Source organism: Ailuropoda melanoleuca, chromosome 4 (assembly GCF_002007445.2).
Source record: "Ailuropoda melanoleuca isolate Jingjing chromosome 4, ASM200744v2, whole genome shotgun sequence".
NCBI lineage: Eukaryota > Metazoa > Chordata > Mammalia > Carnivora > Ursidae > Ailuropoda > Ailuropoda melanoleuca.
In genome coordinates, this window is record NC_048221.1 from 45,045,446 (window position 1) to 45,073,022 (window position 27,577).

The 27,577-nt window shown below is 44.0% G+C and overlaps 1 protein-coding gene across 9 annotated transcripts in view; it reads left to right on the forward strand.

Moving 5' to 3' along the window:
* The window catches only part of ITPR1 (inositol 1,4,5-trisphosphate receptor type 1), a 328,561-nt gene that overhangs the window by 8,827 nt on the left and 292,157 nt on the right, over positions 1–27,577 (forward strand). For 8 of the 9 annotated variants that reach the window (XR_004624746.1, XM_019800455.2, XM_034658671.1 and 5 more), the window contains exons 3-4: positions 13,428–13,535; positions 17,712–17,782. Coding sequence is in view for 7 of the 9 variants with exons in the window: in XM_019800455.2 (XP_019656014.1) it covers positions 13,444–13,535; positions 17,712–17,782 (163 nt within the window). In the remaining 2 variants the exon portion in view is untranslated. Of the gene's footprint in view, positions 1–13,427; positions 13,536–17,711; positions 17,783–27,577 lie in introns of those variants that run through there. The other variant, XM_034658676.1, reaches the window with a different exon arrangement.

Consider the following 27,577-nt stretch of genomic DNA (forward strand, 5'->3'; position numbering starts at 1 on the left):
ACTTAAAGTTGGGAAGTCACAGATACGGACAAGGCTGTGTTTGAACACGATGTCATCAGACACTTTGAGCGAGTTAGGCTTTATCATGTTTTGTGACCTGTCCGATTAGCAGAACTCATGAACTGCTTGATAGAATGTTGCTCATCAGAAAAAGATGGACATAAGAAAAAACATCACTAACCTCCAAGCTCCTTGTTGTTTATTTGCATTTCAGGAGGAGCTTTGTCCGGGAAGGGATTTTGTTTTGCAGAAACAGTTTCAAAACGTTACTGTGTGCATGTTTCTGAATAGAAAAAGCTGATACAACACCTAGACTTAGGGATGTTCGTGGATTTGCCTTGGTGTGTCTGCGCGTGTGACCGTGACTGCTTCTGTGTCTTTGCCCATGGGCTGTCTGCCCTGCCGTCGCTGTCCGCATCCCCACTCCGTCTGTATCCACCTTGCCAAATTCTTCTGTTCCCAGCCCAAATGCTTGCTTCCTGTTCTGGAAAGCCTTTCCTGATCATTTGAAAATCTTTGTGATTTGAAACTCCCCAGCACTTCCTATCTATTTTCCTCATGGGCCTTTTTGATTTTTAACCTACAGATGGATCTGACAAGTAGTCAAGTGTCCACCAACCATTTGTCGAATGAAGTTACTTATCTCCATGTGTTGTTTCCCTCTGAAGGATGTAGGCTGCTCGTCCGAAGAATCTAATTTTTTGTACAGCTCTCCTGATTAAATATTTCTTGCATTGGCAGTTTGTTTTGAAAAGCCCCTTTTGCTGTGGAGTGCGGGCAGTGTGGACATGTGTCAAGCAGCTGCTTTTTTTTTTTTTTTTAAAGATTTTATTTATTTATTCAACAGAGATAGAGATAGAGACAGCCGGCGAGAGAGGGAACACAAGCAGGGGGAGTGGGAGAGGAAGAAGCAGGCTCATAGCAGAAGAGCCTGATGTGGGGCTCGATCCCACAACACCGGGATCACGCCCTGAGCTGAAGGCAGACGCTTAACTGCTGTGCCACCCAGGCGCCCCAAGCAGCTGCTTTTGATAGCTTGGGAGATGTTGCTCGGATCAGTTCTTTGGAGGGCATGAGGTGTGGGAAGTTGTTGAGTGTTAGTAGAAGGGAGCAGAGGTTAATAATCAGGTAGTGAAACAAAGCTGCTCTCAGGTTGTAATGGTATTGCCCTGCCGAACCGCAGGATGGGGACCCCGGGTGACTGAGTGTTGACTGCCTCTTGGGTGCGGGCAAAACATGTCACATCTGTGCTTCCGTTTCCTCCTCTGAGGAACAGGTATAAAAATACCTGCTTTGGGTCATTGCTGCCAAGTTGTAGAATAATAAATGCTTGCAAAGAGCCTTAGAGATTAAAACAAAACAAAGCCTCTGTTCTAGAGGAGTGGTTCTCAAGCGGCGGGGGGGATCTCGCCCCACAGGGACTTTTGGCAATGTCTGGAGACTTTTTGGTCCCAGCCGAGGGAGAGCGGGTGCTCCTGGCATCTAGTAGGTAGAGGTCAGGGTTGTTGCTAAACATGCTGCGATACACAGGATGTGTCCTCCGCAGCAACGAATTATCTGCCTCCAGATGTCAATAGCCCTGAGGTTGAGAAACCCTGTCCTAGAGTGATTTGCCCAGACTGAGTGAGACTTCTCTCTCTCTCTCTGAGGATTTTAACCTAATTTGATTTGCTGGTTTTTTTTTTTTTTTTGTGGTTCAGGTTGTGAACAGAGGGGTGTCTCTTTGGGCTGGGGCTGACTTTAACATTTTAATAGACTAAATACCACTCCTCCTCCCCTTCATGTCCCAAGTACTGGCGTTGGTTTTTGGAGCCCTGTGGTCTATTAGCTTTGGCCACTTCGTGGCTGTGTGGCCTACAAGAAGTCATTCAGGTTTTTTTGTTGTTATTTGCTCTTTCCACCTATAAAATGAGGAATTTTGGCTAGATGATCTCTACCCACCAAATATAAAAGTTTCTGACTGGCAGCTTTGAGCTTTTGACTGGCTTCTCTTATGTTGGCCTTGAAGAATAGGAAACATGAGAGCACATGTCAGAATTGATACCTTTTCTCTAAAATAATCATGTAGATAGTGTACCTGTTTGGAGAATAGGTTATTTAGTGGGCATATTTGTGAAAAGGCAAGTAGGTTTATCTTTGTGTGTGTGTGTGTGTGTATCTCTTGTGTGTCTAATGAGCAACATTTAAACTAGAGAATTGCTGTGAACTACAGGTTTACAACTGCTGTTTCTGAGATGGTCATAGAGGGCCCTGCTTAAAGTTGAAACTTCTGAGTTGGTGACTTCCTTTGGGACTGTCTGAAAACGAAAGCAGAATGCAATTTTCTGTCCTCCGAGAGAAGTGCTTTTTGCAGTAGAATAAATTATCCCTTGATGGGGACACACTGCGTTTCTGAGGACAGTCTGATCAACCACTAATTGAACAAGAAGGCCAGGAGGGGGCTGCACGTAATTGTGTATGGGGGTGGGAAGGGGGAAGCCGCCAGCCGGGTGGCCAACTCAAAAATATTGTGTTGCTCATCCTCGTTTCACAATAAAGATGATATCGTCAAGTGTCTTTGCTCATAGGAAGTTCCAAAATTAACTGTGAGAGTACCTAGTCATAGAAGTGAAGACGGTTGTAAAGAGAACCTCTTTCCTTGTCTTGGAAGAATCAACTGTAAATGTGGTCGATTTTCTCTTCCCTGTGTTTACAGCCATATTACCATATATGTACCTGGGTGAGGGCATCTTGAGGCTTGTGCTCCTCCAGAAGGAGCGTCCTTGGCCTCCAGCCAGGAGATCGATCAAATGCCGGCAACTCTTCCTTTTTCTGTGCACACTCTTGTTTTCCCTCTGAAAGGCCTTGTGGTTTGCCTGGCTTTGCTCTCTGGGGGCTGCTAGCCTTGAAAGTAAAGTGTTGCTTTTTTTGTTTTGGCGGCAGCTATGGCCCCCAGGTCTCATCCATGTTTTTGGGGGACCAGCTGCTGATGGCGTCCTGAATCTCCAGGCGCTTTTAAATCTTCGTGCATGAGCCCTCTCCTTGCTGCCTAGCTTTAAAGGAAGCCTTTTGATTTTATTCTTTTTCAACAATCATTTTTAAAGCAAGCAGCAATAAAACCAGCACTAAGTCTTTGGCAAGAGCCCTCTGTTTTTTAGGAGGTGGAGGTGATGTGGATATGCCAAGAAAGAACAGAGAAGACTGATGGGTTTCCACTGGCTACATTTTTTAGCAGAAGAATGACTTTCCAAGTGCACTGTGCTTTGAGGCCAAGTGGCAAAACTCACTGACTGAAGGGTAGACCCAGAGGGAGCTATGAAAGTGGGATTCAGTCATTCATTCTTCACCTGGCTGTATTTTGGTGGCCTGGGTCTTACTGGGAATAGTGGGGAGAACATTGTGCTGGAGTTGGCACTGATACATTCAGATAAATGCATCTCACAGTGTGTCCCTTGTCTATATCCACTCATCATGTGGTTGCTGGTTGATAGGGTTAATCCTCAACTGATCATAAACCCTCGAAGGTTTAGTAAGAGTAGTTTAGGAGAGTTGAAAATACAGCAAACTAGCCGATAAGAATAATCACAGCAAACTGAAGTGTTTCCAGTGTTTTACTTCCTATGTGCTAGGTAAGCCCATTATTTTCTTTTACACATTTAATCCTCAACACAACTTTATGAGGCAAGCTCTCATGATCCCCATTCTGCTGGTGAGGAAACAGTTCCAGAAAGAGTAAGTAACTTGGTCAAGGTTATAAACTTCCTGTCACACTTAGACTAAAAGGCAGACTTTTTACGCTGGCTTGGGAAGTCCCACTGGCCCTGGTTTCTCTCTTCTCTGACCTTACCCCACACTTTCTTCGTTTCCCATTAATGTTCCAGACGTTGTGGCTGGCTTTCTGTTTCTTGAACTTGCCAAGTTCTTTTCTGCCGTAGGGCCTTTGTACTAGCTGTTGGCTCTGCCTAAAATGCTCTTCCGCCTGATTTTTTTGCATGACTGCCTCTGTCTTGACTTTTAGGTCTTAGCTTAAATGTCTCAACTTGCACTCTCTGACCAGCCAAAAGTGAGTTGTCACATGGTCATATCATCCAGTTTTAATTCTCTGACTAGTACTTAACACTACCTGATTTGTCTTGCCTGTAAACAAACTCTCTCCCTCACGAGAATATAGGCATCATGAGAACTGGGAGCTTGACTGTCTTCTTTTTACTTATATCCTGTACACCTGGACTAGGGATAGCACATAGTAGGTATTCAATGAGTGTGAATAAAAAGGCAGTTTCAAATCAGGAGGTCCTTTTTGAAGTCCTGCATGTTGTATATTTTGTATTTTAATTGTGTTCTGTCCAATTTTTCCTATTAATGCAGTATGAGTCTTAAGCACACAGCCAGTGCCAAACCAAAACTTATAACCAAAAATATATAGTAGCATTTTTTCAAACTTTTGGGTCTCAGGAACTCTTGACATGCTTAGAAATTATTGAGGACCCCAAAGAACTTCAGTTGATGTAAGTTATACCAATCTGTATTTATCTCATTAGAATTTAACACCAAGAAAATGAACACTGAGACAACACAAAAAATAAGCCAATCACACATTAATGCAGTAACATTTTTTTTTAAAGGAGAGGGGATGGGCAGAGGGAGAGGGAGAATCTTAAGCAGTCCCCACACCCAGCCTGGAGCCCAATGTGGGGCTTGAACTCAAGACCCGGAGATTGTAACCTGAGCTGAAACCAAGAACCTACTGAGCCACTCATGTGCCCCAGTAACATTTTAAAAAATGAACAATAGCTATATTTAAAAAAAAAAAATTTAGAGAGTGGCATTGTTTTACATCATTGCAAATTGCTGGCGATTTGGCTTAATGGAAGATAGCTGGAGTCACATATGTCATATTCCCTGTTTCTTTCTGCCTTCAGTCTCTTGAGACATCACATGTCCTGCAGCCTCTGGAAAACTCCATTGTCGTGTTGAGAGATGGAGTGAAAAGGTAGACAGTGCATTGGTGTTATTGTGAAAATAGGACTTTGAAGATCCTCTGAAAGGGTGTTGGGAGCCCCCAGGGGTCCCTGGGGTGTCATTGAGAGCCACTAGCTTATAGGATAGCTAGGTAATTTAAAAGGTCGGTGGTGATAGGGAACAGGTGAGTGATGGAGAAGTTGAAGGCTTAGGTAGCAGGATGCAATTGATTATCCCTAAGTCTGGATTTTGTTTAAAAATATACTCATGGGGATGCATTTAAGCTGTTTCTGGGGTAAACAAAAAAAAAAAAAAAAGAAAAAAAGAGAAAAGAAAAATTGCTTCCCAGCTAAAGCACCTCCTGAATTACAAAGGACACTGAAAACTTGGAAGCTAGTGGTACTTGTCTTATGTTCATCTTTTTCAGATGGGCAAGATTATACCAAGCATTCTAGAAGTTCTGCAGTGGGATGGGTCATTAAAAAATAATAAACCGTGGGTTCTTCTCCATGTCTGAGAATAGTAGCTTCAAATATAACTCCCTTTATAGCTGTTACTCTACAACCCTTACTTAGTTCTCCTTGTAGCTTTTGGACTCAGATGGAGTTATGTTCTTATAATAGAAATTAGATTATTGCAAACAGTGCTTTATTGGTCTCAGGCTCTGTCACATCTGGTGTTAAAGACATCAAAGTGGAAGCTGTTAAAAATAGATGAGATATTCCCCGCTAGCCAACTGTTTAAGAAAGGCAAATGATTACAATCCAGGCCTCTGGGGGAGTATTTTTTTTTTTAAAGATTTTATTTATTTATTTGACAGAGATAGAGACCACCAGCGAGAGAGGGAACACAAGCAGGGGGAGTGGGAGAGGAAGAAGCAGGCTCATGGCGGAGGAGCCTGATATGGGGCTCGATCCCGGAACGCCAGGATCACACCCTGAGCCGAAGGCAGACGCCCAACTGCTGTGCCACCCAGGCGCCCCTGGGGGAGTATTTTGAATGTCTTGAGTGATGTATATAAGAGTGTCAAAGCTAAGATAATTGGGTGGTCAAATGCTGGAGAACTTGGAGCTCAGGGAATGAATGGTGCACTGGGTGGATTGGGGGCAGGTGTAACAGGGGGTCCTAAGTTCCTGACACCAGTGCATAAAGGACCTAATTTAAGGGCAGCGTCAGTGGGGCTTTTTTCCCCTGAATTACAGCCCCAAGGGTCAGGTGGCTTTATCTTAAATAAAGGAGACTTGGTTTTGTGTGTCAATGAAAATCTTCTGGTCAGAATATTTGGGCCCCTGGCTTTGGGGTTTATAACCTGGTATAAATAAAGCTTCTGATTTCCTCCCTTGCCTGTCTAGGTTACGTGATACCTTAGGTAACTTCTTGGTTAATGAAAGTGTTCTAATTTCATCTCATTTCAGGAGTTGCTAACTTTTAAATTCTGAATTGTGTGTAGGCGAGAATTGAGTGTTTTTTTTTTTTTTAGAAAAACGAATATAATGCAATTAGTTCAGTGCGTGCAGGAGAAATAGATGGGAAAAATTACAATAAGTGAGTTTTCTGCCACAGTCAAAGCTTTTAGCAAAAAGAAGAAAAAATTCAAAACCTATCCCGATGCTTGAAATGAATATACTCCTTTTTCAGTGAGGCTGTGATTTAGCCTTTCTTAACACCGGAGTGGAAGAGGTTCTAAATATTGAATTACTTCTTTGAAGAGGTTTCCACCTCACCTCCTCCCTTCCTCCCACAGGGGCCTGGTCTGATGTTAGAAGTGGGAGTGTAGTTGAGGCCTGGCAGTCTGGGTGAGTTTAGGGGCCAAAAAGCAACAATACCTTGGAGGACCTATGCAAGTATCAGCACCTCCTAGGCTTACAGAGGATTGAAACCTTTCTGGGACCAGTGTTTATTTGGATGTGTTTCCAACAGTGTCAACAAAGTAAGAAGCATATACCAAATTGAATAATGGACGAGTTATGAGCAGAAGTGAGTGAAGGCTTTGGAGGATAAAAGGGAACTCATTCAAAAATACAAAAATGAGTATTTAGTAAGGGCCATGTATTGGGCTGAGCACTTTGTGTGGAGTATTGGTTTTACCCCTCACAGTGACCCTGAGAGATAGGAAAAGTTCCCTCCTCCCCTTTCTTTTTAATTGGATGATGGAGCTGAAGTTCAGAGAAGTTATGTCAGTTTCTTAAGTACATGAAGCTGGAATTCAGACTCAGGTGTTCTGAGTCTGTTTCTAGCCTTTTTGGACACACATGGGCTGATCAGTGGGGTAGGGGTACTTTTTGCCAGGGACAGAAGTTAGATACTTTGTTTCTGGCTCCCAGATTTCTCATAGAAATCTGTTGAAAAGGCCTAACGGAGCTCTATTCTTTATCCTTGCTCCAACAGTATAAACTCAATTTTCGTTAGTTTTAGAAAAACCCCAAAATACTTTACATTCTTTTAGGTAACAGCTAAGTTGACACAATTACATGGGACCCAAATCTGCTTCTCATGTCCCAGGCATAGTATGAGGCACTGGGGATTCGGTAGGAAAGAAGAATTCTGCTGTCATGTCCTCATGGGCTGACAGTCCATTGGGGAAGACAAGTTAAGAAGCAAACCAGTGAATAATCAATTTTCGGACAGTGGTAGTGCCCTAGGGTAATGAGGGTACCATGTGAAGAAGAATGTCAGGCAGCAGTCACAGCTTGTCCAAAGGCACTTGGCACGTTGGGGGATCTGGAGAAAGTTCATCGCGGCCAGAGTGTAGAAGGCAGATAGAGAGTACAGATAGATGAGGAGGGGGAGGTAGGCAAGGACCAGATCATGAGGACTCCCAAAGAGATTTTGGAATGTTTTAAGCAGATGATGACATGGTCTGATTTATGTGTCTAAAAGATCATGCTTGTGGGGGGGGGATCATGCTGGCTGTATGTGTAGAACAGATCGAGGGTCAAAGAAGGATTCAGAGAGAGTCTTCATGTAGCCCAGTTGAGAAATAATCCTGGCTGACATTTGGGTGGGGGCAGAAGAGTTAAAAAGAATTGTAGGATTCAAGAGATAGTCTAAAACTTGAAATCAGTAAGATTTGATGCCCAGACTTAATTATTTGCTAAGTATTTACCAGCATCTACCATGTGCTAGGCATTGGTGATTGGAATAAAATGGTATGCAAAACAGATTCCCAGACTAACCAATCTTGGCTTTGACTAGGACAGGGGGAGGGATAGGGAAGAGCATGGGCAAAGGCCCTGTGGCAGGGATAAGGAGCGGGAAGACAGGAGGTGCTGCAGGCTTTGAGGTGGTAGATGACGTGGGTAGGGAGAAAGGGAAACAGATTGGGCAGACAGGTGAGTTCTTTCTGGTACATTGAGATGCTGTCGGTACCCAGGAGCTGAATCCCGGTAGTTGTTGGCCATGAGGTCCAGATTTAGGAATCATATAGAAGTCACAGGAGTCAGCAGAGGGGACAAGATGACCGGAGAGGGTGTAGAAAAGGCAAAGAGCAACACAGACTCTGAGAAGAGAGATTTGGAGTAGCTCTCGTTTCTGTTCTCCAAGGATCTGTCTGAATTTGTGTGTTTTTATTCCCACCTTTCTTTTGAGTAGACTCCCATGTCCCTTTTCGTTACACATTGCTCAGGGAGTGGTTTCAGCGGGCAGAGGACTGAAGCTGAGCCAGCAGGCAGCGTGAGGTGCAGCAAACTGCCGCCCTCTCAGGGCAGTGTAATCCTCCTGTCTCTGCCCTGCTCAAACCCCTCTGGGCCAATCCCATTTTAAGAGGTGCATCAGCCTGTCAGAGCAGCTCTGGGAGGTGGTGGGGGTGCAGTAATAGCCTTCGGGCACTGCACGCTTACTTCCTGCAGGTGCTTTCCTGAGTAGTTTCTATGCACGCTCTTACCGAACCTCCTGACAGCCTGCTGAGGGAGCTACTCTTACTATCCCGTTTATGGGTGGGGAAAGTGAGGTTTGGGAAGGTTAGAGAACTGGCCGCAAGTCCTACAGCAATGACGTGGCAGAGCTAGAGTTCCCTGGCTCTCCGACTCTGGAGCCTCCGCTCCTGCCGCACTTGGGTAAGGAACGCTTTTGAGGCCGGGCCACGTCAGGAGCTAGGGAGGATGGGGATGCTCTCAAACAGAAGCAAAGCCCTTAGGAGATCAGAGAGCATTCGCATTTTGAGAGGTTTCTGAGCATCACAGATCGGTAGCAAAAGTTCTGGGGGGTGGTTTCTCTGGTGGGAGGGGCTTGGGGAGAAGGAAGGACACAGGGATGTTTTCTAACTGGGCTCTCTGAACCTGGAATTGTTGCCTGAACCATTTGAACCATTGCCTGAACCTTTGAACCCTGGAGCACTGCTGGATGTTTAAGCAGAAGCGAGGCCATCTCAAGGAGACATGGTAGGGGGATTCCATTGTTGGGGCAAGAGATGGAATTACATGCTTTTATAGGTTGCCTCCAACCTTTATGCTATGATTCTGTATATTTGGAAAGCCGAGAATGCTCTGTGGTTGGAAATTGAGCATAATTTCATACAGTTCAGGTTTTTCTGAACAGGTGAATTAGGATAATTATTTTCCCTAAAGTAAAATATATTGTCACAGATCAACCAGGAGTTCATTTGTTAGGTTACCCACCTGACTTTTTTTTTTTTTTAAGATTTTATTTATTTATTTGAGGGAGAGAGAGAAAGCAGGAGCAGGGATGGGGGTGAAGGGAGGGGCAGAGGGAGAGGGAGAAGCAGATTCCCCACTGAATGAGGAGCCTGATGCAGGGCTCAATCCCGGGACTCTGACATCATGACCTGAGCAGAAGTCAGATGCTCAACCAACTGAGCCACCCAGGTGTACCACCCCCCGACTTTAAACAGAGGATCCTTTCCTTTGCTGAGGTTAAATTTTGAAGCCCTAGACAGTTCCTGAATTCCACTTCATCTCACTAAAAAATAATAAATAGCCAGCATTGAGGAGTGAAACCTACCAGTCTCTGTACCAAGCCCTTTACATGCATGCTCTGTTTCATCTGTTCCTTACAACAATCCCCGTAGTTGTTATCCTCATTTTTCAGAGGAAACAAAAGCAGGCAGGGTTAAGTGGGCTGGATGGCAGTGTTGGGCTAATAATAATAGCTTGTGCCCAGAGAGAAGGTTGGAACTCTGCAGCTGACCTCACCTGCGCCCTCTCATAGATGTTGTGGGACCAACTCAGAGTTTATTAGCCAAGAGCCCTGGGTGTCGATATGGTGTTTGACATCTCAGGGTCGTGCCAATGGCAGGTTGGCACGGCTGTTTTTGTACTACGGGTCCCCAGACATTGTGTGGGCAACACGGGAACACCGGGTCCAGCTGTGAGAAGCTGGCCAGTGCAAATGGTCCAGGATCAGATAAAGAGACAGGTTCTCCTACCCTGTTCTGAACAACAGGAAGTCTTCCAAAAGATTGCTCCTAGGCCCATCACACACTGGCTGACTTTCCACCTCCTCCCCTGCTGGCTCCAGAGGCCTGTTCTGTTCACTGTCCTGGCCTTTGTTTTTCCTCGCAGGGTGGCTGGCGATTGCCTCAGGACCTCTCCTCCCTCTCTCTCTTGTCCTCCTCCTCTTCTTTCACTTAACCAATGGTAGGTGAGGGGAGACTTCCAGAGCTTCCAGCCAGACCAGGAGGGCTTTTGCCCAGTCCCTTTTGAGGGGACTTACGGCTTGAGACCCTTGGGAAAGAACTGCACTCCCCTGCCCCCCATTTTTGGGTGTTTCTTTAAAATTGGGACCTCTGGCAGATTGCCCATTTGAGGATCATTAACTGTGGAGGATGTCCTGATTTTTTTCTGGGAAAAATGTAAAATATGGCTAAAGTTTATTATTTAGTTGTCACTTAATAAACATGGTCAGGAAGAAGATTAATTTATTTTTTCTGACTTATCCAAGTGTTATGTGGCCATGGTGGAAAATTTAAGAAACACCAAAGTAGAAAAAGGAGGAAATAGAATTGTGCGTAACACAGAAAATCAGGTCTTTATAATCTTGCCACCCAGAAAATAAGGATGGTTGGCATTTTAGTCTATGTTGCAAGGATCATTGTTGCTGAGAAGCTCTGCTTAAGAGTCAGGTAGTCCTGAGTTATAACCCTGGCCTTGGGCATCTTTACCTCTGTGTACCTTGGTTTCCCCAACAATAAAATGAGAATAATAGTAGCACCCACCTCACATGGTGGTCATGAGAGAACATTTATAAAGGTCTTAGCACAATGGGAGGCATGATGATGCTTGATAAATGTTAGTCATTGTTATTAGAACTGGTAGCACTGCAGGGCTGTGCTAGAGAAACACTGTCTAGACATCTGTTTCAGCGACTCACTGCAGGCAATATTGAGTGCATCACTCCAGAACACGGAGTTGTGTCTGCTTCTTTCCATGAAGAGCCTGGAATCCTTCGGTCAGGTAACCAGGTGGTGAGGAAAGTTAAGAAAACCGTGGTCACGCGGCTATTTCCTGGCCTGGCCTGCATTGGGGCCAAATGGTCCAAAGGACAGAGTTAGTCACCCTAGACGAGGCCCTCCTGAGCTGCAGTCCTATACCCAGCACTCCCCTGCGTCCTTCGGGGAGGCCAGAGTGTGAAGATGCCAATTTGGTGTGACTCAAAAGTCAAACAGAACTTGTTTTCCAAGCATCAGTCCCAGAACTACGTTGACTTCCTGACCCTTTATGATCAGTCTTTTAAATATAAGCACATAAGGGAAATATTAGTGCCCTTAGTGTTTTTTCATTTGTGCCGCTTTTTGGGATGTTGTTTAAAACATTGGTTTGCCTGTGGGTATTAGGAAGAAATGACAAAATGATAGACTCGATTCTGGAGAGTGGAACTTGGCTGGCACATTGTCCCTTTGCACATGATTTGTGTGTCTTTCCACGCGGTCTACAGATGCTGACTGTTCTGTTTGAGAATGTGTTCTCCTGTGCTGTCTTTCTCTAGGTGTAAGTTCAGGTTAAGCGAAATGGTCTTTTCTCTTGCCAGGTCTGGGTTGTTAGGAGAGATTGGTTTTTCCTTTTTGATTCTCACAAGCAGTGAACTGAGGTTCATTTTCAGTTCCTTTTCAGCACCTGGCACTCCTGCTAAGTAGGAGAAATGCTTCCCTAGGTTTCCTGATGATCATTGCTGCACAATTTTAACAGAAAGCAAACCTGGCGCCCAGAAAGCAATTTCAGGAGAGAATGCTTTTCCATGCCATTACAACTCTTGTGGCTTTGCAGGTGAATGATTTCTAGCCAGGGAACTTGAGCAAAGACACTGGAAAAGATGTTTAAGGGGCTCTGGATTTGGAGGAGAGATCCTGGGAAGATCTGGGTTACCCCGTGCATCTATACCAGATGCCTGATGAAGCCATGGGGGTTAGCTGGGGTCCACACGAGCGCACTGCCTTCCCACATAACTGAGCTTGGTGTGTGCTTGTTTTTTATTTTTCTGTCTGTCTGTTTGTCTGTCTCTTTTTTTGAGAGGGGAGAAGCAAATGGGGAGAGGAAGAATCTTAAGCGGGCTCTAGGCCCAACATGGAGCCTGATGCAGGCCTCAGTCTCATGACCCTGATTTCATGAACTGAACTGAAATTAAGTCTGACATTTAACTGAGTGAGCCACCCAAGCGCCCCTAACCTTGTTTTTTTAAATGTCAAATTAGTTTTTTATAATTGGCTCCCACTCCTCAATATTTATGGCCCTCAGGAAAGCTATTCCTATGAGTCATGTCAGTGTTTTTGTTGATACGTGTGTGTGTATGTGTGTGTGTGTAATGATCTCTGGGCTGTGGAGAGATTTCCTGGAACTTACAAGCCCTTTCTAGGACTGCCTCTAACTAGCCGTGTGTATTCCTGACGGGGTTCTCACCCGGCCTAAGCCGCATTATTCTTTCCTGCATTGACATGGGTTTGGACCAGGTGCTAAATCCTTTCTCCCCCTGCAAGTGTTTGGGTGAAGGAGAAAAAAGGAAAGAAATTGAAACAGCGTTTGGATGAAGTGGGTACAGTTGTTGAATTTTTAAAAGGCCACTAGAGCTTTGTGGTATTTGTTACTAGGTTTCCTTTTATTAATATTGTTGCTTTGGTACCTCGGCACAGGCACTGCCAGACCCAAGTTTTATACCAGGTGTTTCCTTCTGCCTTCACATTGCCTGAGGCAGATTGAGTATGTTAATGTTTTATAAGTCAGACTTTCCAACTCCTTAATCACTGCAAAGTTGTTGGCTGACTTCCCTGCAGTCTTTAGATTCACTGTTCATTATCGAGGGTCCTCAATTTGTAGAATCGGATTTGGGTGTGGTTGTGTTAGAAACCAGCGTTATTGTGGTTGGAATATCCTGAAATAAATGATATATGGAAAAAAATGTTGTTGCATATGTCCTTGCTTGGCTCATTTAAGTGCCTGCCTGTCACACACTCATTTAAATTTGACCACCGGGGCCCCCCCCCCCCCCCCCGAGCATTTCTTTCCCTCTAATAATGTTGCATATTTTACTTTGTCTAGGCTTTTCGAGAAAGACATGTCTGACAAGATGTCTAGTTTCCTACATATTGGAGACATTTGTTCTCTGTACGCGGAAGGATCGACAAATGGATTTATTAGCACTTTGGGGTAAGAGCACCTGATTTCTTGTGTGGCAGAATTTCTTTAAGGCCTCTTAATGCCAGCTTAAAAACTGATTATTCTAAGATAAGAATGTTAGCATTTGACTTTGGTTTTTCCAGGGGCAGTTGGAATCACGATACCAAATCTCATGTTAGCCAAGCTTACCTCTGACACAAAAATACTGTTTTCTTGTAAGCCCTGGAAGAGCAAAAATCTAATTAATTAGGACTCTTGTAATTCAGAATTTATTATTATTTCCTATTCCTTAAAAAGGGGAAAAGTACAAAGTCTATGGGATAAAATTTTAGGGTTATTTTTTAGGACCCCAAAGAAGTGCTTTTTAGCTTTCATAAAAGCTCTCATTTTCATATGCTGACTTGGTTGTCATTTAAGCAAAGACCAGAACTTCTCTGATGCTTATCTCTCTTCTTCGAAGCAGAACCTTGTCTATTTTAAATTGCAGTGTGCATTTGAAAGTTATATATTGCACAAAGTTCTGTAAATCAGATTTTTGTTCTTTTGTGCTTTCTTCAGTTTTTACCAACTTTTGAGAGAGTAAGTACAGTCCGCAATGTCTTTATTTGATTATCTTCTCCCTTCCCCTCCTCCCATTGTCGAGAAGAGGAAAGGAGAAGTGAAATAGCCCCAAAGGCAGAAAGAAGCAGAAGGGAGAATCAAGATGGTTAACCTCAGAAGACACACGAATGGTCTAGATTGTCTTTGTGTAGAAAGGAGGGGTTAGGCCTCCGGGTGGAATTGAATTTGGCAGGAGGTGATCTCAAATGGGGGAAAGGAAAGCCAACAGCTTCTTTAAGAACCTCGTTCTTAGAGCAGCCAGAGCCTTTCTTTTAATCATTTATTATTATTTAAAGCATGCTTGGTCTCTGGTATTTGTGCAGAATGAGTACGCTGGGGCTCTCATTCAGGTCACTCCAGACTCAAGGACCAAATTATTTTGGATATAGAAGTATAGCTCAATTGGACCTCACTGTATAAAAATTTTGTTTTCAAAAGTCATCTGATAAAAAGCAGTCATCCATGACTCTGTAATCACCAAATCCAGTGACTGTTTCTCAGTCCTTATCTTTTTTTTTTTTTTTTTTTTAACCTCTCTACACTTAAGACCCACTGTTCATAATTTATCTTCCTTGGGTTTTGGCAGAGGCCCTTTGCTGCTTGTGCCTCTCTGATTGTCCCTTTTTTTTTCTTGGCTGCTTCCTTTTTCTTTCCCTCATGGTGGAATCTTCCACCATCACCTTCTTTTTCAGCAGGGAAAGTGATGGTAATAAATAGCGGGGATCACCACTTCTGTGAGTCCTATGGATGTTTATAGCACGGTGCTAAGGACCATCCATATATAATGCCTTTAATTCCCAAACACATCTTTAAAGTGAGCGCTATTATTATTGCTCTTTGTGGAGGCAAAACCTCTGAGCTTCAGAGAGGTGAGGTCACCCGCCCAAGGTTTCACAGCTGTGAGCTCTCCAGGCTCCAGGACCAGTGCTCCTAACAGTTGCCCCTGGCAGGGTAGACTTTCCATTCCCCATCTCCCCTGCCATCCGTCTCTGGCAGAATTGGCTCACCACCCTCCTTACTGTTTGCCCATAGCTCTTATCTGGCTGCCTTGTGAAACCTCAACCCCACCTTATGCCTCATCTTTTCTCTGTGGTCCCGATTTCTTGTAATAGTGCCGTTGTCCCTCCAGTCGCCCAGGCTCATTTCCAGTCGGTCACTGAGCCCACTTGGGGCAGCCCCTGAAATCTTTCATTTCGTCCTCTTCCTCCAGAGCATCCTTTCTTAGAATTCCTAACAGGTGCAAATTCTTTGCTTTATAGGAGTTTTCCTCAAGCATTATAAACAAATTAATGATAAGGTTCTTCCCCTACCCCCCACTTTTTCTTTAATGTGTGGATGGTCCATTTTGAATTTTGGGATCTAATATCTCAGATGAGTATTCCCTTGGTTCAAAATGGACTTGGAAAATAAAGTTTGGCCTCTTTTCCCTTTTAATATTTTCAACATTTATGGAGCGTCGGTTATGAATGACAGTGAGTGACCCCCAGTTTTTGTGGAACTTGGCAGCTAGCTCCCCAGCCACATTTCCATTTATATAGACGGCAGTTACCTCCCCAATGGCTTTATTGACTCCTTGAGCTTTAGAACTTGAGTCGGACCTTGGAGAGCCTGTGTGCGTGCACATGCAGTGTCAGAGGTGTGCTTCTGAATCTCTTGAGGAATGCGTTAAAAATAAAAGGTCTTGGGTCCCATCCTGGAACACAGCTTTGATAGGCCCGGGGATGATGGGGACCCTGTATCAGTATATTTTATAAACAGAAAGTCTAAGGAACATCAGCCTCCTTGAGACTCCTTGAGACCAACTCTTTAATTTTACAGATAAAAGAACTGAGACCAGAGGGATGAAATAATGTAGTTACCATCAAGCTATGTAGGTAGCAAAGTGCCATCTATAATTCATTTGTCTTCTGGCCCAGGCTGGGGCCCTTTCTCTTACCCCTTCGTCCTTGAGAACTTGATGAGTAATTAACCCAGCCCTATATTGGATTCCAAGGGACTCCCCCGCTTCACATACTATGTTAGATCTGGTGGCATTACTGTATTTCATTCACAGGGGCTCCAGGTGGGAGTTTTCTATGTGCACATTCTGTTCTTGATTTTTGCATAAAAACTCAAGCCATTGACCACACTCTTCCTCTTCTTGATGGAGAGAGGTCTTGTGTCTTAGACCCAAAGGCAGCAAGCTGCTGGTGGGCTATTCTGGCCACTTTGATTCACCCACTAGATAGATAACTGATCACCTAGCGTGGGCAGGAAAATGTACTAGCCATGGGCATCTTTTGGGCCACAAAGCAGGCACCTCTCTGCCCCTAGGAAGCTCTTAGCCTACTGCACCGTTTGTGCTTCAGTCCAATGAGGTGGAGAGAGGCAGGGAGTACCGGGTCCAGGAAAGGCTCAGTAGGAGGGGCTTCATGGAGAAGATGGCGGCTCTGAGTCAGTCTTGAGAGGCAGGCCAGACTTTAGGATGTGAAATGGAATTTTGGGGGAAGGGGAGGTAAGTGTAAAGGCAAACTATTTAATGGTGCCTTGCCTTTGGGATAAGGAGCAGCACAGACTAATGGAAGAAACCCTGGAATACCATAGTATATTAGCTGGCAGCAAGTTCTATGGTCACTTGGCAAATGACCCATACCAGTTTTAGGAACTTGGATAAGTCATTTAAACGTCTCAGCCTCGGAATACCCGGGTGGCTCAGTTGGTAAAGTGGCGCCTTCGGCTCAGGTCATGATCCCAGCATCCTGGGATCGAGTCCTGCATCAGGCTCCTTGCTCGGTGGAAAGCCTGCTTCTCCCTCTGCCTGCTGCTCCCCCTGCTTGTGCTCTCTCTCTGACAAATAAATAACATCTTAAAAAAAAACAAAAACAAAAAACTTCTCTGACTCAATTTCCTCATCTGTTCAAAAAAGTGCAATACTTTAAATCTGTTCTTCTAAAAGAATTGTACACGTTGGTTTGGTCAGTCTGGACTTCTAAATACTGGGTCTGTATGTAAGTTCGGGCTGGTTATTTATTCATAACTTTTTGCACTTTCCCCACCTCCATTTCGATTTCCAGTAGTTCTATGTGACTCTCTCTGCCAGCAGCTTCTCAGATGGCCTCAGGCACATTTAGTTCCCGACTGTATTTTGTTCTTTTTTCTCTTACAGCCCTTAGGTTATATTCTCTTTATTAGTTTGCTTTTGTGGCTCTTGCAGTAGCCTTGAGCTCCCTCGGGGCAGGGCCTCGTTCATACTCATCCTCACATCGCAGGGCCCAATACGGTGCCTGGCACCAAATGGGCCCCTCAGCTACCATAAGCTGAATGCACTCACCCCTTGCTACGCCTCCCGACTTCAACATTTTTGCATGTTTTGTTCAGATTCATCATGGATGTGGTTAAGGGAAAAGAGCCACAGAAAACAATAGGTTAATATGTACAGTGCAGAAGCAGAACCTGGGCTTTTGGATTAGATTCAGCTCCCTGTGTGGGAAACCTCTAGTGTAAACAGCCCCGTAGCAGGAGAACATGGCCATCTAAGTTTTGCACTGGATAGTCAATTTTTGCATAGTGCTTAGGTTATGTTTTCTTAGACTTGCCTTGATACAGCATTTATCCTTGTCTTCACAGCCTGGTTGATGATCGTTGTGTTGTACAGCCAGAAGCCGGGGACCTTAATAATCCACCCAAGAAATTCAGAGGTAAGTTGATGACCTTCCCGGAGTGGGTACCTGGGTACCTTCCTCATTTGAAAATTCATCAGGTGTGTTTGTGTGTGTGTGTGTGTGTGTGTGTGTGTGTGTGTGTTTAATAAGCAATTGCAGGTTTATTTACTTACATTTTTTTAAAGTATGATTTCAATTCCAAGCTTTGTGACCTTTTGAAAATGTGTAAGTTCAGCATCAAGATTGGAATGGCTTTTATTAGAGCCTTCATTTGTATATTGCATACATGTTGATTGGTGCAAATTCAGCATAAAGCCTTACGTTTGTGCAATTATGTCCCTGAACAAATAGGATTTATGGATCTCGTCACAAGGAACGTGTTATTGCAGCAGATCTCACTGTGCCTTTGGGGGCTCTGGTGTTCTTAGATGCTTCAACCTGGAGGGAGAAGATGTTAGTTATTGCACTTAGTTTTTGTTAAAAGACCAAGGCAGGATAGCCTTCCACCAGTAGCTTCCCACTACTAGCTTTCTTTTCAGGCCTCTTATATTTGGTATCTTCCTCTGAAGGTAGCTTAGTTTATTCCAGAAGTGTTTAAAATATAGTTGGGATGTTAAGATGATAAACATTTTGTTTTTCTTCTTTGCTTTTGTGGTGCATAGTTCCCAACTCCAGCTGCATAGAAGAATTATCTGAGAGAGATTTAAAACTTAACAGATATTCAGGGCCCCACTCCGGACCGATCAAATGAATCTCTCGAGTTTGGGGCCTGGGCACTGGCAGTTTTTTTAAGCTTCCCAAGTGTTTTTTTTATATTGAGTTGGGGTTGAGAACCCATTGGGTTAGTATTTGACTTATGGCCTCAGTCCCAAAGGGCTCAAACCTTGCCATTTTTTAGGTTACATCATTTGAGTGATAAGTTCTTAATGTTAGTTGATGTAGAAACTGTTTGACTTTTTTGGATAAAAGCTAAAGGAATTAGAATAAAATAGAAGGCAGATGTTCAGGTGGAGAGAAGCCATTTAGAAGATGTTTGGTGTTGAGCTACATCCAGTTGGCATGAGACTATCAAGAGAATATTTTCACCTGGGAGGTGGTGAGGGGGACAGTTGAAAAAAAATTGTTGCCGTAAGCCCCGTGCGACAGGATCCTGAGCACCTGTGGCCTTTTCTTTCCAGTCCTTCCTCCATGGCTTTTTCCAAAACAGAATCCTGAATTGCAGCAGAAATGAAAGATTTAATCTAATAATCATAATCCAAGCAGTTACTTAACAGAATTAATTCTTTATGCTGAATAATAAAATATGCCTCAGTTTATCTTTTAACAAGGCCAAGACCAGTAGACCCTGTGCCAAGGGCTGTGCGAAGGGTTCTGCGTACATTTTTAGCTCCTGGGTTCATCTGTCCACCTGTGAGGGGATTGAAGTCCTCGGAGGTTGAGGTTAAGTGTCGTGTCTGAGGTCACACAGCTGGTGATGGATGGAGTAGGAGCTGTAGTTCTCAACTTTGGCAACACAGACACATCACCTGGGGGACTTGGAAAAATACTGATGTTGGAGTACCACCCTCAAGGATGGTCATTTAATTTGGCATTGATGGTTTCTTTTTGTTTCGTTTCATTTCTTTCTTTTTTTCTTTTTTTTTTTAAGCTTCCCAGGTGATTCTCCTGTATAGCCAAGGTTAAGCACCACTGCTAATAGAGCCTGGGCTCTAAACTCCTGGCTTTATTACATAGGGGTGAGCTGGTTGGAGTGTGGCTTTTGCAGCTGGAGCCAAGTGGAAGGCGTTCATTGCTTGGGTCCAGTGTGAGCTCATTTCCCATTCCCCGTGCAGGCCTGGTAGCTGTGAAAGTACCTGGGAAGGATGCTCATGCACTGTACAGAGTGAACTAGTGGCTATTTGAATACCAGTTTAGAATGTTAAATAGGACCATAGCCAGGGGAAGTCAGAAGACATACATGTTTTCCTGGCACTAGGGTCAAAATGCCGGGTGCTTAGATAGATATCTGGTGGCCGATTGAAGAGACTGTTTTGAGATAAAAGTGACAGTCTGATAGAGGCCATTTGAAAAGAACCACACTTTGTTTATAGCCCGGCCTGGTTCTACAGGTGGTCACATGACAGTGACCGGATATATGTTGCCTGCTTTTCCTCATAAATTAAAAATAAAGGTTTCTAGGTTGTGAGTTGCTTTGCACTTGGGGGAAAATCTGGTTCCAAACGCGCTCTGCTGCAGGCTTTGCAAATGTAGGTCAGGACTGCCTAGATTTCTCCTGCTGCACCCAAGGCCCTCCTCACGCAGGTGAGGGGCCCAGGCAGAGGGCCGCGGAGATCTGCTCCTTGGAATCTGGGCAGTAAGTATTTAAAAGCTTTCCAAAACAGCCCTTCAGTTCTAGCGTAGCGTTCTTTGAGGAAAAAAAAAATGTGTATATATATATATTGAAGAAGAAACCGATTTCTCTTTTGGAAGGGATTATTGCCTTTCCAAGTACAAAACAAGCGTATTTTGAAGTTGAAGTCATACTGATGTTTAGAAATTGTGCCTAGGGCAGTTGGACAGTTTGGAGGCATTTCTAGTCCATTTCCTTGCCGTGCCATTACACCCTGGAGTTTAACAAACACATATGGAAAAGTGAGATGCTGGCAAGCAGCCGGCTAGGATGATGGAGTCTTTATCTGAGCAATCAGCAGAGCTACATTTAGTCATTTGGATTTGTTGTTGCTTCCATTGTTTCCTTGCCAACTTATTTCCTATATTGAGGACCATCATAACGTGTTCTTAAGTAAATGGAAACCAAAGTCCTATTTATGTAATGCTCCCTGTGGCTTCTGACTCGGGGTTTTTAATTTTGCGAGCTCCTCTTGAAACCTGCCACCCTCGTGGTTAGTAGCATAGGCCCTAGGATCAGGCTTTCTGGGTTCAAATCCAAGTTCTTAGCTGTGTGACCCTGGACAAATTGCTTAGCCTCTGTGAAGCTTGGTTTTCTCATCTGTAAAATGGGAGATATTAGTCTCTACCTCATAAGGTTACTGGGAAGATGAAATGTGTGTTTCAGATTCAGTGCTGAGGGAGCCTGGCCTTTAATTCAGGGCCCAGTAAGCCTTAGTTAGTCTTATCTTTTCATTCCCAGTACTTAGCACAGAGGCTTGTACCCCTAAATGGTGGCAGAAAGGAATCCTGTACATGAATCCTTTAATGATATGAGAATATTGTTTCTCTTTTTTTGTGTCTAAATGCTTTTGTGGGTAGGGGTGTGCATAGGGACTCAGTGGCCTAGATTTGAGTCCCAGTGTTCCCATATACAAGTTAGGTGGCCTTGATAAATTACTTTTTCTGAGTTTGTTTCCTCACCTATAAAATGAGGGGAAAGAATTCCTTCCCTGTAAAGGTGATAGGATTGAAGATAATATGGCTAAAGAACCAAATAGAGTACTTGTACATAAGACCTGGTCAGTGATTGGTAGCTGTTGTTTTTCCCAGTAGATGCAAAAGAGTTAAAATCTTGAACATACTTGCTTCTTTCTGATTGGTAAAAGTACATTACCAAGTGAATTGCTTTTTTTTTTTTTTTTTTTTGGTGATTCCCTTGAATGTATCTTCTTCCCCGAACTTCATCTATAGAAAGGAACGATTGGGTGCCTATCTGGTTCACATAAGCCAAGTCTCCTTCATTGTCCAAATGAATTTTTGACAGTGGCCCCTGTCCTCAAGATGATGAGAAGAGCAGTGATGTAGACTAAGTCAGTCACTTTAGTCTTTTAGCTAATGTGGTACCATTTGAAGGCACCAGTGTCCACAGCAGGTAAGACAGAATCTTTCTTCTCCCTGATTTGTTCTGGCTTTGCCCATAATCTTGAAAGAAGAGGAAGACAGACATCAGATTGAAATAGGCAATAGAAACTTTGTGGTTAGGGAATTCCTTTCTCTAGATGATGTTTTCCTCTTCCGCCCCCACTCGTCCCTTCCCCCTACTAAATATAATGACATCTTCTATAAAGAAAAGAAGGAAATTAACTACCAGTCTTGTTTTGATCCCAGAACCATTACTGTTTTAAATGTGACTTCCAGAGGTGCTGGAAAAGAAACAAAGCCCGGGGCTTTTGGGAAATAAGATGGGCATTAGTGTTGAACATGCCATTTATTGTGTAATCTGCTTTTTTAGGTTGGGGCAACGGTCAACTTCTTACCCTCAAAACTTCATCTTCTCCATTCAGTTCAAGAGGCCAATCTTGGCCCCCAGTTTTTTGTTTTTTTTTTTTTAAATTATCTTGGACAGATGCTACCATATCAATGTCAGCAAAGAGTGTGAAGTTTTTAATCTTGCAGGAACCCCTTAGTTTCAGAAGAAAAGTTGTTTGCAAGGAAACTCAGCTTAACATAGGGAGAAGTTTGGGCAGGGAAAGGTGAGGAGAAAGGAAGCATTCTGAGATCATTCCATGGTTTATATGAATTGGGGCAGAGGCCAGAGATCAGGCTGAGAGTGTAGATGTTCTAGGTAAGTATTTTCCTTGTCCCAGGTTTCTTTCTTCCCCCAATCAAGTTGCTTTCAAGCAAAATAACCCACTCAGCTCATGTGTGCTGAAAATAGGTGTTCAGCTTGGGGGACATTGAAGCCCTCCTGTCCTAGCTGTTGGCCTTGCTGATGAGGGGACAAGATGAGTTACACAGTCCCCCTTACTTTCAGGGGTCTTAGGGTTTTACGGAGAACCAGACCCACTATAAATAACAGTAGCCAGCATGAATAGAGTATTTACTTTGTGCTGAGCACTTCCCACGGATTATCTCTTTTAATCCGTCTAACCTACCCATGAGGTGTAGCTACTCCTGTTCCCACTGTGTAGATGAGGAAATGGCCGCTCTGAGAAATTGAGTAACTTGCCCATAGACAGTTGAATGTCGCTTCTTAGAATGATTATCATTCATTCCACAAACATTATCAGACATGTCCTGTGTGCCAGCCATTTATAGTCCATGGAGGAAGGATCCATTCTCAGGGAAGTCAATGCCAATGCACAGTTAACATCTTAGAGTAAATTGTTGTTCACACTGTGGCTGTTTAGATGCAAGTAGAGGCAAAGCACATGAAATATCTTTTTACAAAGTGTGAAACTTGCCCCTCCAGTCTTTAGTTTGCTGGGGCAAAGGAGATGATGATTCTTCTCCTGTGCTTTCTCTCGTTTAGCTCTGCAACACCTCCTTAGCCCAGAGTGCCTGGTGCCATTTTGGCTGATAAGGATTGAGCATCTGGCCCAGGGTCTTATAACATGTGAGTGTTAGAGTGAGAACCCTCTTCCAAAGGCCCGGGCGCAGTGCTTTACTCTTCTGTGCTCTGTGGACCATTTTCCACACAAAGCACAAGGGTTTCTTCAAGCTGTGACCCCATCACCTCTAGTCTCTAAAAGAAAATGGGCCAAGTTACTATTTTTCTTCTGCTGTCTGCTGAAGCTCTTAACTTGGATTAGGACCATTTAAATGAGGAAGAAAGCCAAATGGGAGGGTGAAAGCCCTAGATCCTTTAGACTTAATGCATTTTTTAACTACCACCAGGACAGTCTGTGCGATATGCGGCATGTTACCTACAACCTGAGTCCTATTTGTAGTGGGAATGAAGGTCTGGGCCAGTATAACCTGGTCTCTGGGTATCTCCAAGTTGACTGACAATTCCTGATTGCTCAGCGAGTGTCCTGCTGACACTGTCCAGTGACAGCCTGGAATCACAGTCTCAGGACGATACTGGGAAGAAGAAGAGTATGTTGCTTGGCTACAACAAATCACTCTTGGACCTAAAGCCCTTGTGGCCTTGTCACTTTCAGTGTGATTTTCCTCAGTCCCAGGGTGCTTGCACTATGTTAGCCCACCTATTAGGATGCTTGTGGACTTAGTTAGGATGTCTTGGTTGAGAGAAAGAGGTTTCACATTTCAGGCAAGCTCTTGTACCCCCCAGCAGCTTTGAAAGGGGCCTCAAATAAGTATGGCATATTTCATGGTTGGGGGATAGGAAGTATTTGAGTATCTGTGGCCTACTTACCTGATCGTTGTCTTGCTTGTTGTATAGGTTGAAGCAGGCAGTGGTTCTTAGCCCATGTGGGAAAACTGCTAAGAATGTAGTAAAGAGCACCATCTGACCTGAGAGCCAATGTCCAGCCTAGTATCTGCTGCCAACTGCTATGATACCTTGGGGGAGTCATTCCATCTCTCCAGGCCTCAGTTTCCCTATCTGAATGTAGGCAAAGTAACTTCCAAGATCTCTTCTAGCTTGAAGCTTTGTGACTGGTGCCAGAAACAGGCCAGTTAACATTTTACAAGAGAGCATTGATATTCAGGAGTCTCATGCTGTCCAGAAGTAGGTTTTTATTTCTTTGGGATCGCAGATCTTCTCGGTCAAGATAAGACAAATGGATGGAAACAGCCAGGCCTTACTCTGAGGCCAGATGGGGACACAGCCAGGTCTTGGGTTGCAAAGGTCTCTGGACTAAGGTGACCATAACAAACTCACTGGTTTAGCTTTCTTTCAAACCACCCTCCTTTGCTGCACATTGTCTTAATCGTTGCTAGGCAACATTATTTCTTTCTTTCTTTTTTTTTTTTTTTTCCTTTTGGCAAAGCATTGAAGGAATGAACCCATATCTTAGTTTTAAATACCCACATGCAAAGGGGAGGGCCTAACTTAAAATTTGTTTGTTCTTTTGATTCTAATCCATGACGGCCCTCTCACAGTGGGGCTAAAGGACTTAGTTTCTGCTTGTCTTATTAAATAAGGTGGAAAAATCCATCTGTTTTAGGTGCCTGTTAAGGATATGCTTTGAGGCATATTGAAGGTTTTGTGTGTGCGTGCGCATGCGTGCAGCCACTTTGTAGAAACTCTCTTTTAACTTTGTGTTCACAAAATCAATTCAAATTTAATAAAAAGATTAGTAGTTTTTTTATAATCGTCATTTCAGATTTACCAGCTTATCTCAATCTGGCACCAACAGACTCCATTTAAACGGAACAACACTGTAATTTAAATCCATTCCCCAGGCAACATAGAACGCTCACAGTGTGTCACACATTCATGGGATGACGCCTGCTGCTTGATTATGCTGGAGTCCCACACACTGCCGCATGTGTCCCTCACTGGATTTCTGCCTACTTGCTCCAAGCTTTGAGATGCATCTCTGATGCATCATGGGCGCAAGACAGCTTCTGCTTACTTTGACGCCCTGGAGAGCTTCCTTTGTGAATACCAGAGTCACCCGTGGAAATTAGGTCCCAGACCTCTGTTCTGTATTCATTTACCTGTGATAATTCATTTGCTATTGGAGAACAGATTTCAGCTTCAAAGCTTAAAATACTTCCAGTGCACTGGGTACTTTTACCTTGTCACCTAATTGAATCTCAGTAGTGCGTCGGGGCTTCCTTCACTGGGATAACAAGCGAGTGTGATGGGGTCATGTTGTCATACTGTTCTGTGGTTCTCCTGAAAGGAGAACATAGTGGTTGATTAAAGACTTTTTCTTTAGGCAAAGGCCTTTATAAACCTGTCTTCAGAACATTGATGAAGATGCGTGGTGAATCACTTGAGCTTAAGATAACTTTTTTTTTTTGACAGATATAGAAATTAGATTTAATCTCCTGGGGTCCAAGAACAATTCTGTGTCAAAATTGGGATTGGGACACAGCCTGGGTTTCCACACGCACTTTTAGGCTAGGAAGCTGTGTTTGGGCCATAGATTTAAAAAGTATTATTATCTATTGTTATTTTTTGCCCATTACCTTGTGTGTTCTGTTTTCTGTAAATAATAGTATCTTACATAGTGCATATGTACATTAATTAATTGAATCTATTTAATTTTTATTGTTACCTTTGTATACACTAATCTGTTTAACCCTCATAATAACCCCATAAGACAGCCGTAGTTCACATCTTTCTATAGATAAGGGGTCTGAAGTACAGAATGTTGAGTATTTGGTCCAGGGTTACATAGGTAGAAATAGCAGAGTCAGGCTTTGAACCAGACAGTCTGATATCAGAAAACCTCCTAATACCTACTGTAAACTGCTTTTAGAAGGGGACCAGTCTTCAAGTATTCCTTTCCTAAATTGCCGATTTCTTACTTGGTTTCCTCCTGTACTATCCCAAAATAAGTCCTTCTGAGAGGCACTGACATGGGAGTGAATATCTATATACTAGAGGCATGAACTTACCTGCCTGCTTACCAACCTGGAGTATGGTGTTTGCACAGCTGTTCTCTATTTTTGTCTCCATAGCTAGATTTTGGGGCACCTGGAGGGACCAGATCTTACCCTGCACTCCTGGCCCATTGCCTGGTATAATGTTGGTCCTTAGTTAAAAGCCGATTAGGAAAGAATTCATGTTTTTTTCTGAAAAGGTTTTCAGTTTGCCCATTGCTACTAGTGTTTCTGCTGGTGATCTTTTAGGTCAACAACTGACTTTTTAACAGGCATGCTGTTTTATCGTCTCTTTCCATGTTACCTGAGTCTGGCACTTCTGAAAAGGTTTTTTATAGTTGACTTATCTTCTCCCTGGAACAGTAACTGGACTTATCCTCTGAGGGTGCCTTCTCTTTGACCCCCATTGTTGGATCTCTTTTCTCTCTCTGATGCCTGTAGTTTTGAGATTCCTTGTCTTCACTAAATTCATGATCGTGAAAAACAAATCTTGGTTAAAGACCTTCCTCTTGGTGCCTGGCCTTCTGGTAGGCCCATGGCATGCTTGTGCTCTGGACTGTCAGAGCACCCCTGTGGTTTGGGTGGTGGTATTATCCCCATTTTACAGTTGGGGACCCTGAACCCAGAAAGGGTCACTAAGCAAGCTAGACTCAGAATTTGAATCCACATCTGGGGGGCTAGAGAGTCTCCTGTGAACCACTCAAGTAGACGAATCGAGCTGTGCTGCTCAGGAAACATTTGGGGCCCTCTTACTAAGACCTGGGTTCCACATTTAAGGGGCATATTGCTCAGTGGGAATAAAACTCAAGGAGGGGTAACCAGGAGGATGGAGGTAAAACGATTGCATTCATGTTGCATGAAGAGTAGTGGAGAGAAAGTAAGACGCTTTAGGCCAGCTGGGGCATTTCTCACTTATATTCCTGCACTGGCCTCCTTGCTGGTTTCTGCATTTCCCTCTTGGCCTCCTTTGTGTGCCCAAGTGTGGGGCCCCCCTCAGACCCACCATTCACTGCAGCCACAGGAGTCAGTGCAGATCTGATGATGTCATTGGCTGGGTGGAGCCCCGGGCTGTTCCCGAGTTGTGCTTAGGATACACGACACTCTTCCAGGGTTCACAGGGCCCTGCATGAGTCACTCTGCTTACCTCTCGGCCGCATCTGCAGTCCCACGCCACGTCCTGTGCTCCAGCCAGACTGATTGATTTCTTCCTGGCAGTCAGTGTACTTGCTCTCCACTCTGGGCCTTTGCATGCCCTTTTTCTTCCCCCTTAAGTGATCTCCCCATCTCTCTCATTCCTCCTGGGACCCCCGGTGTCCCTGCTGCCCACCCATTCTTCAGACCTCAGACATCCGCTCTGGACTATGTTCGCCAACCCCTTGTGTGCAGATAAGCTGTTCCTCCTTTTTAAAGACTGAAGCCAGACTTCTTGGGTTTGACTCTCGGCTCTGCATTTTGCTGATCATGTCACCGTGGACACGTTACTTAGCCTATCAGTACCTCTGCTTTTTCATCTTGAAAATGGGGATATGACTGTACGTGCCTCATAGTGTTTTTATGAGGACCGAAGGAGCTAACCCGGGTTAAGTACTTAAAGGAGCACGTGGCCCCTGTATTGTGCTGTACAACTGTTTGCTGTTACGGCTGGTTTATGACCTCACG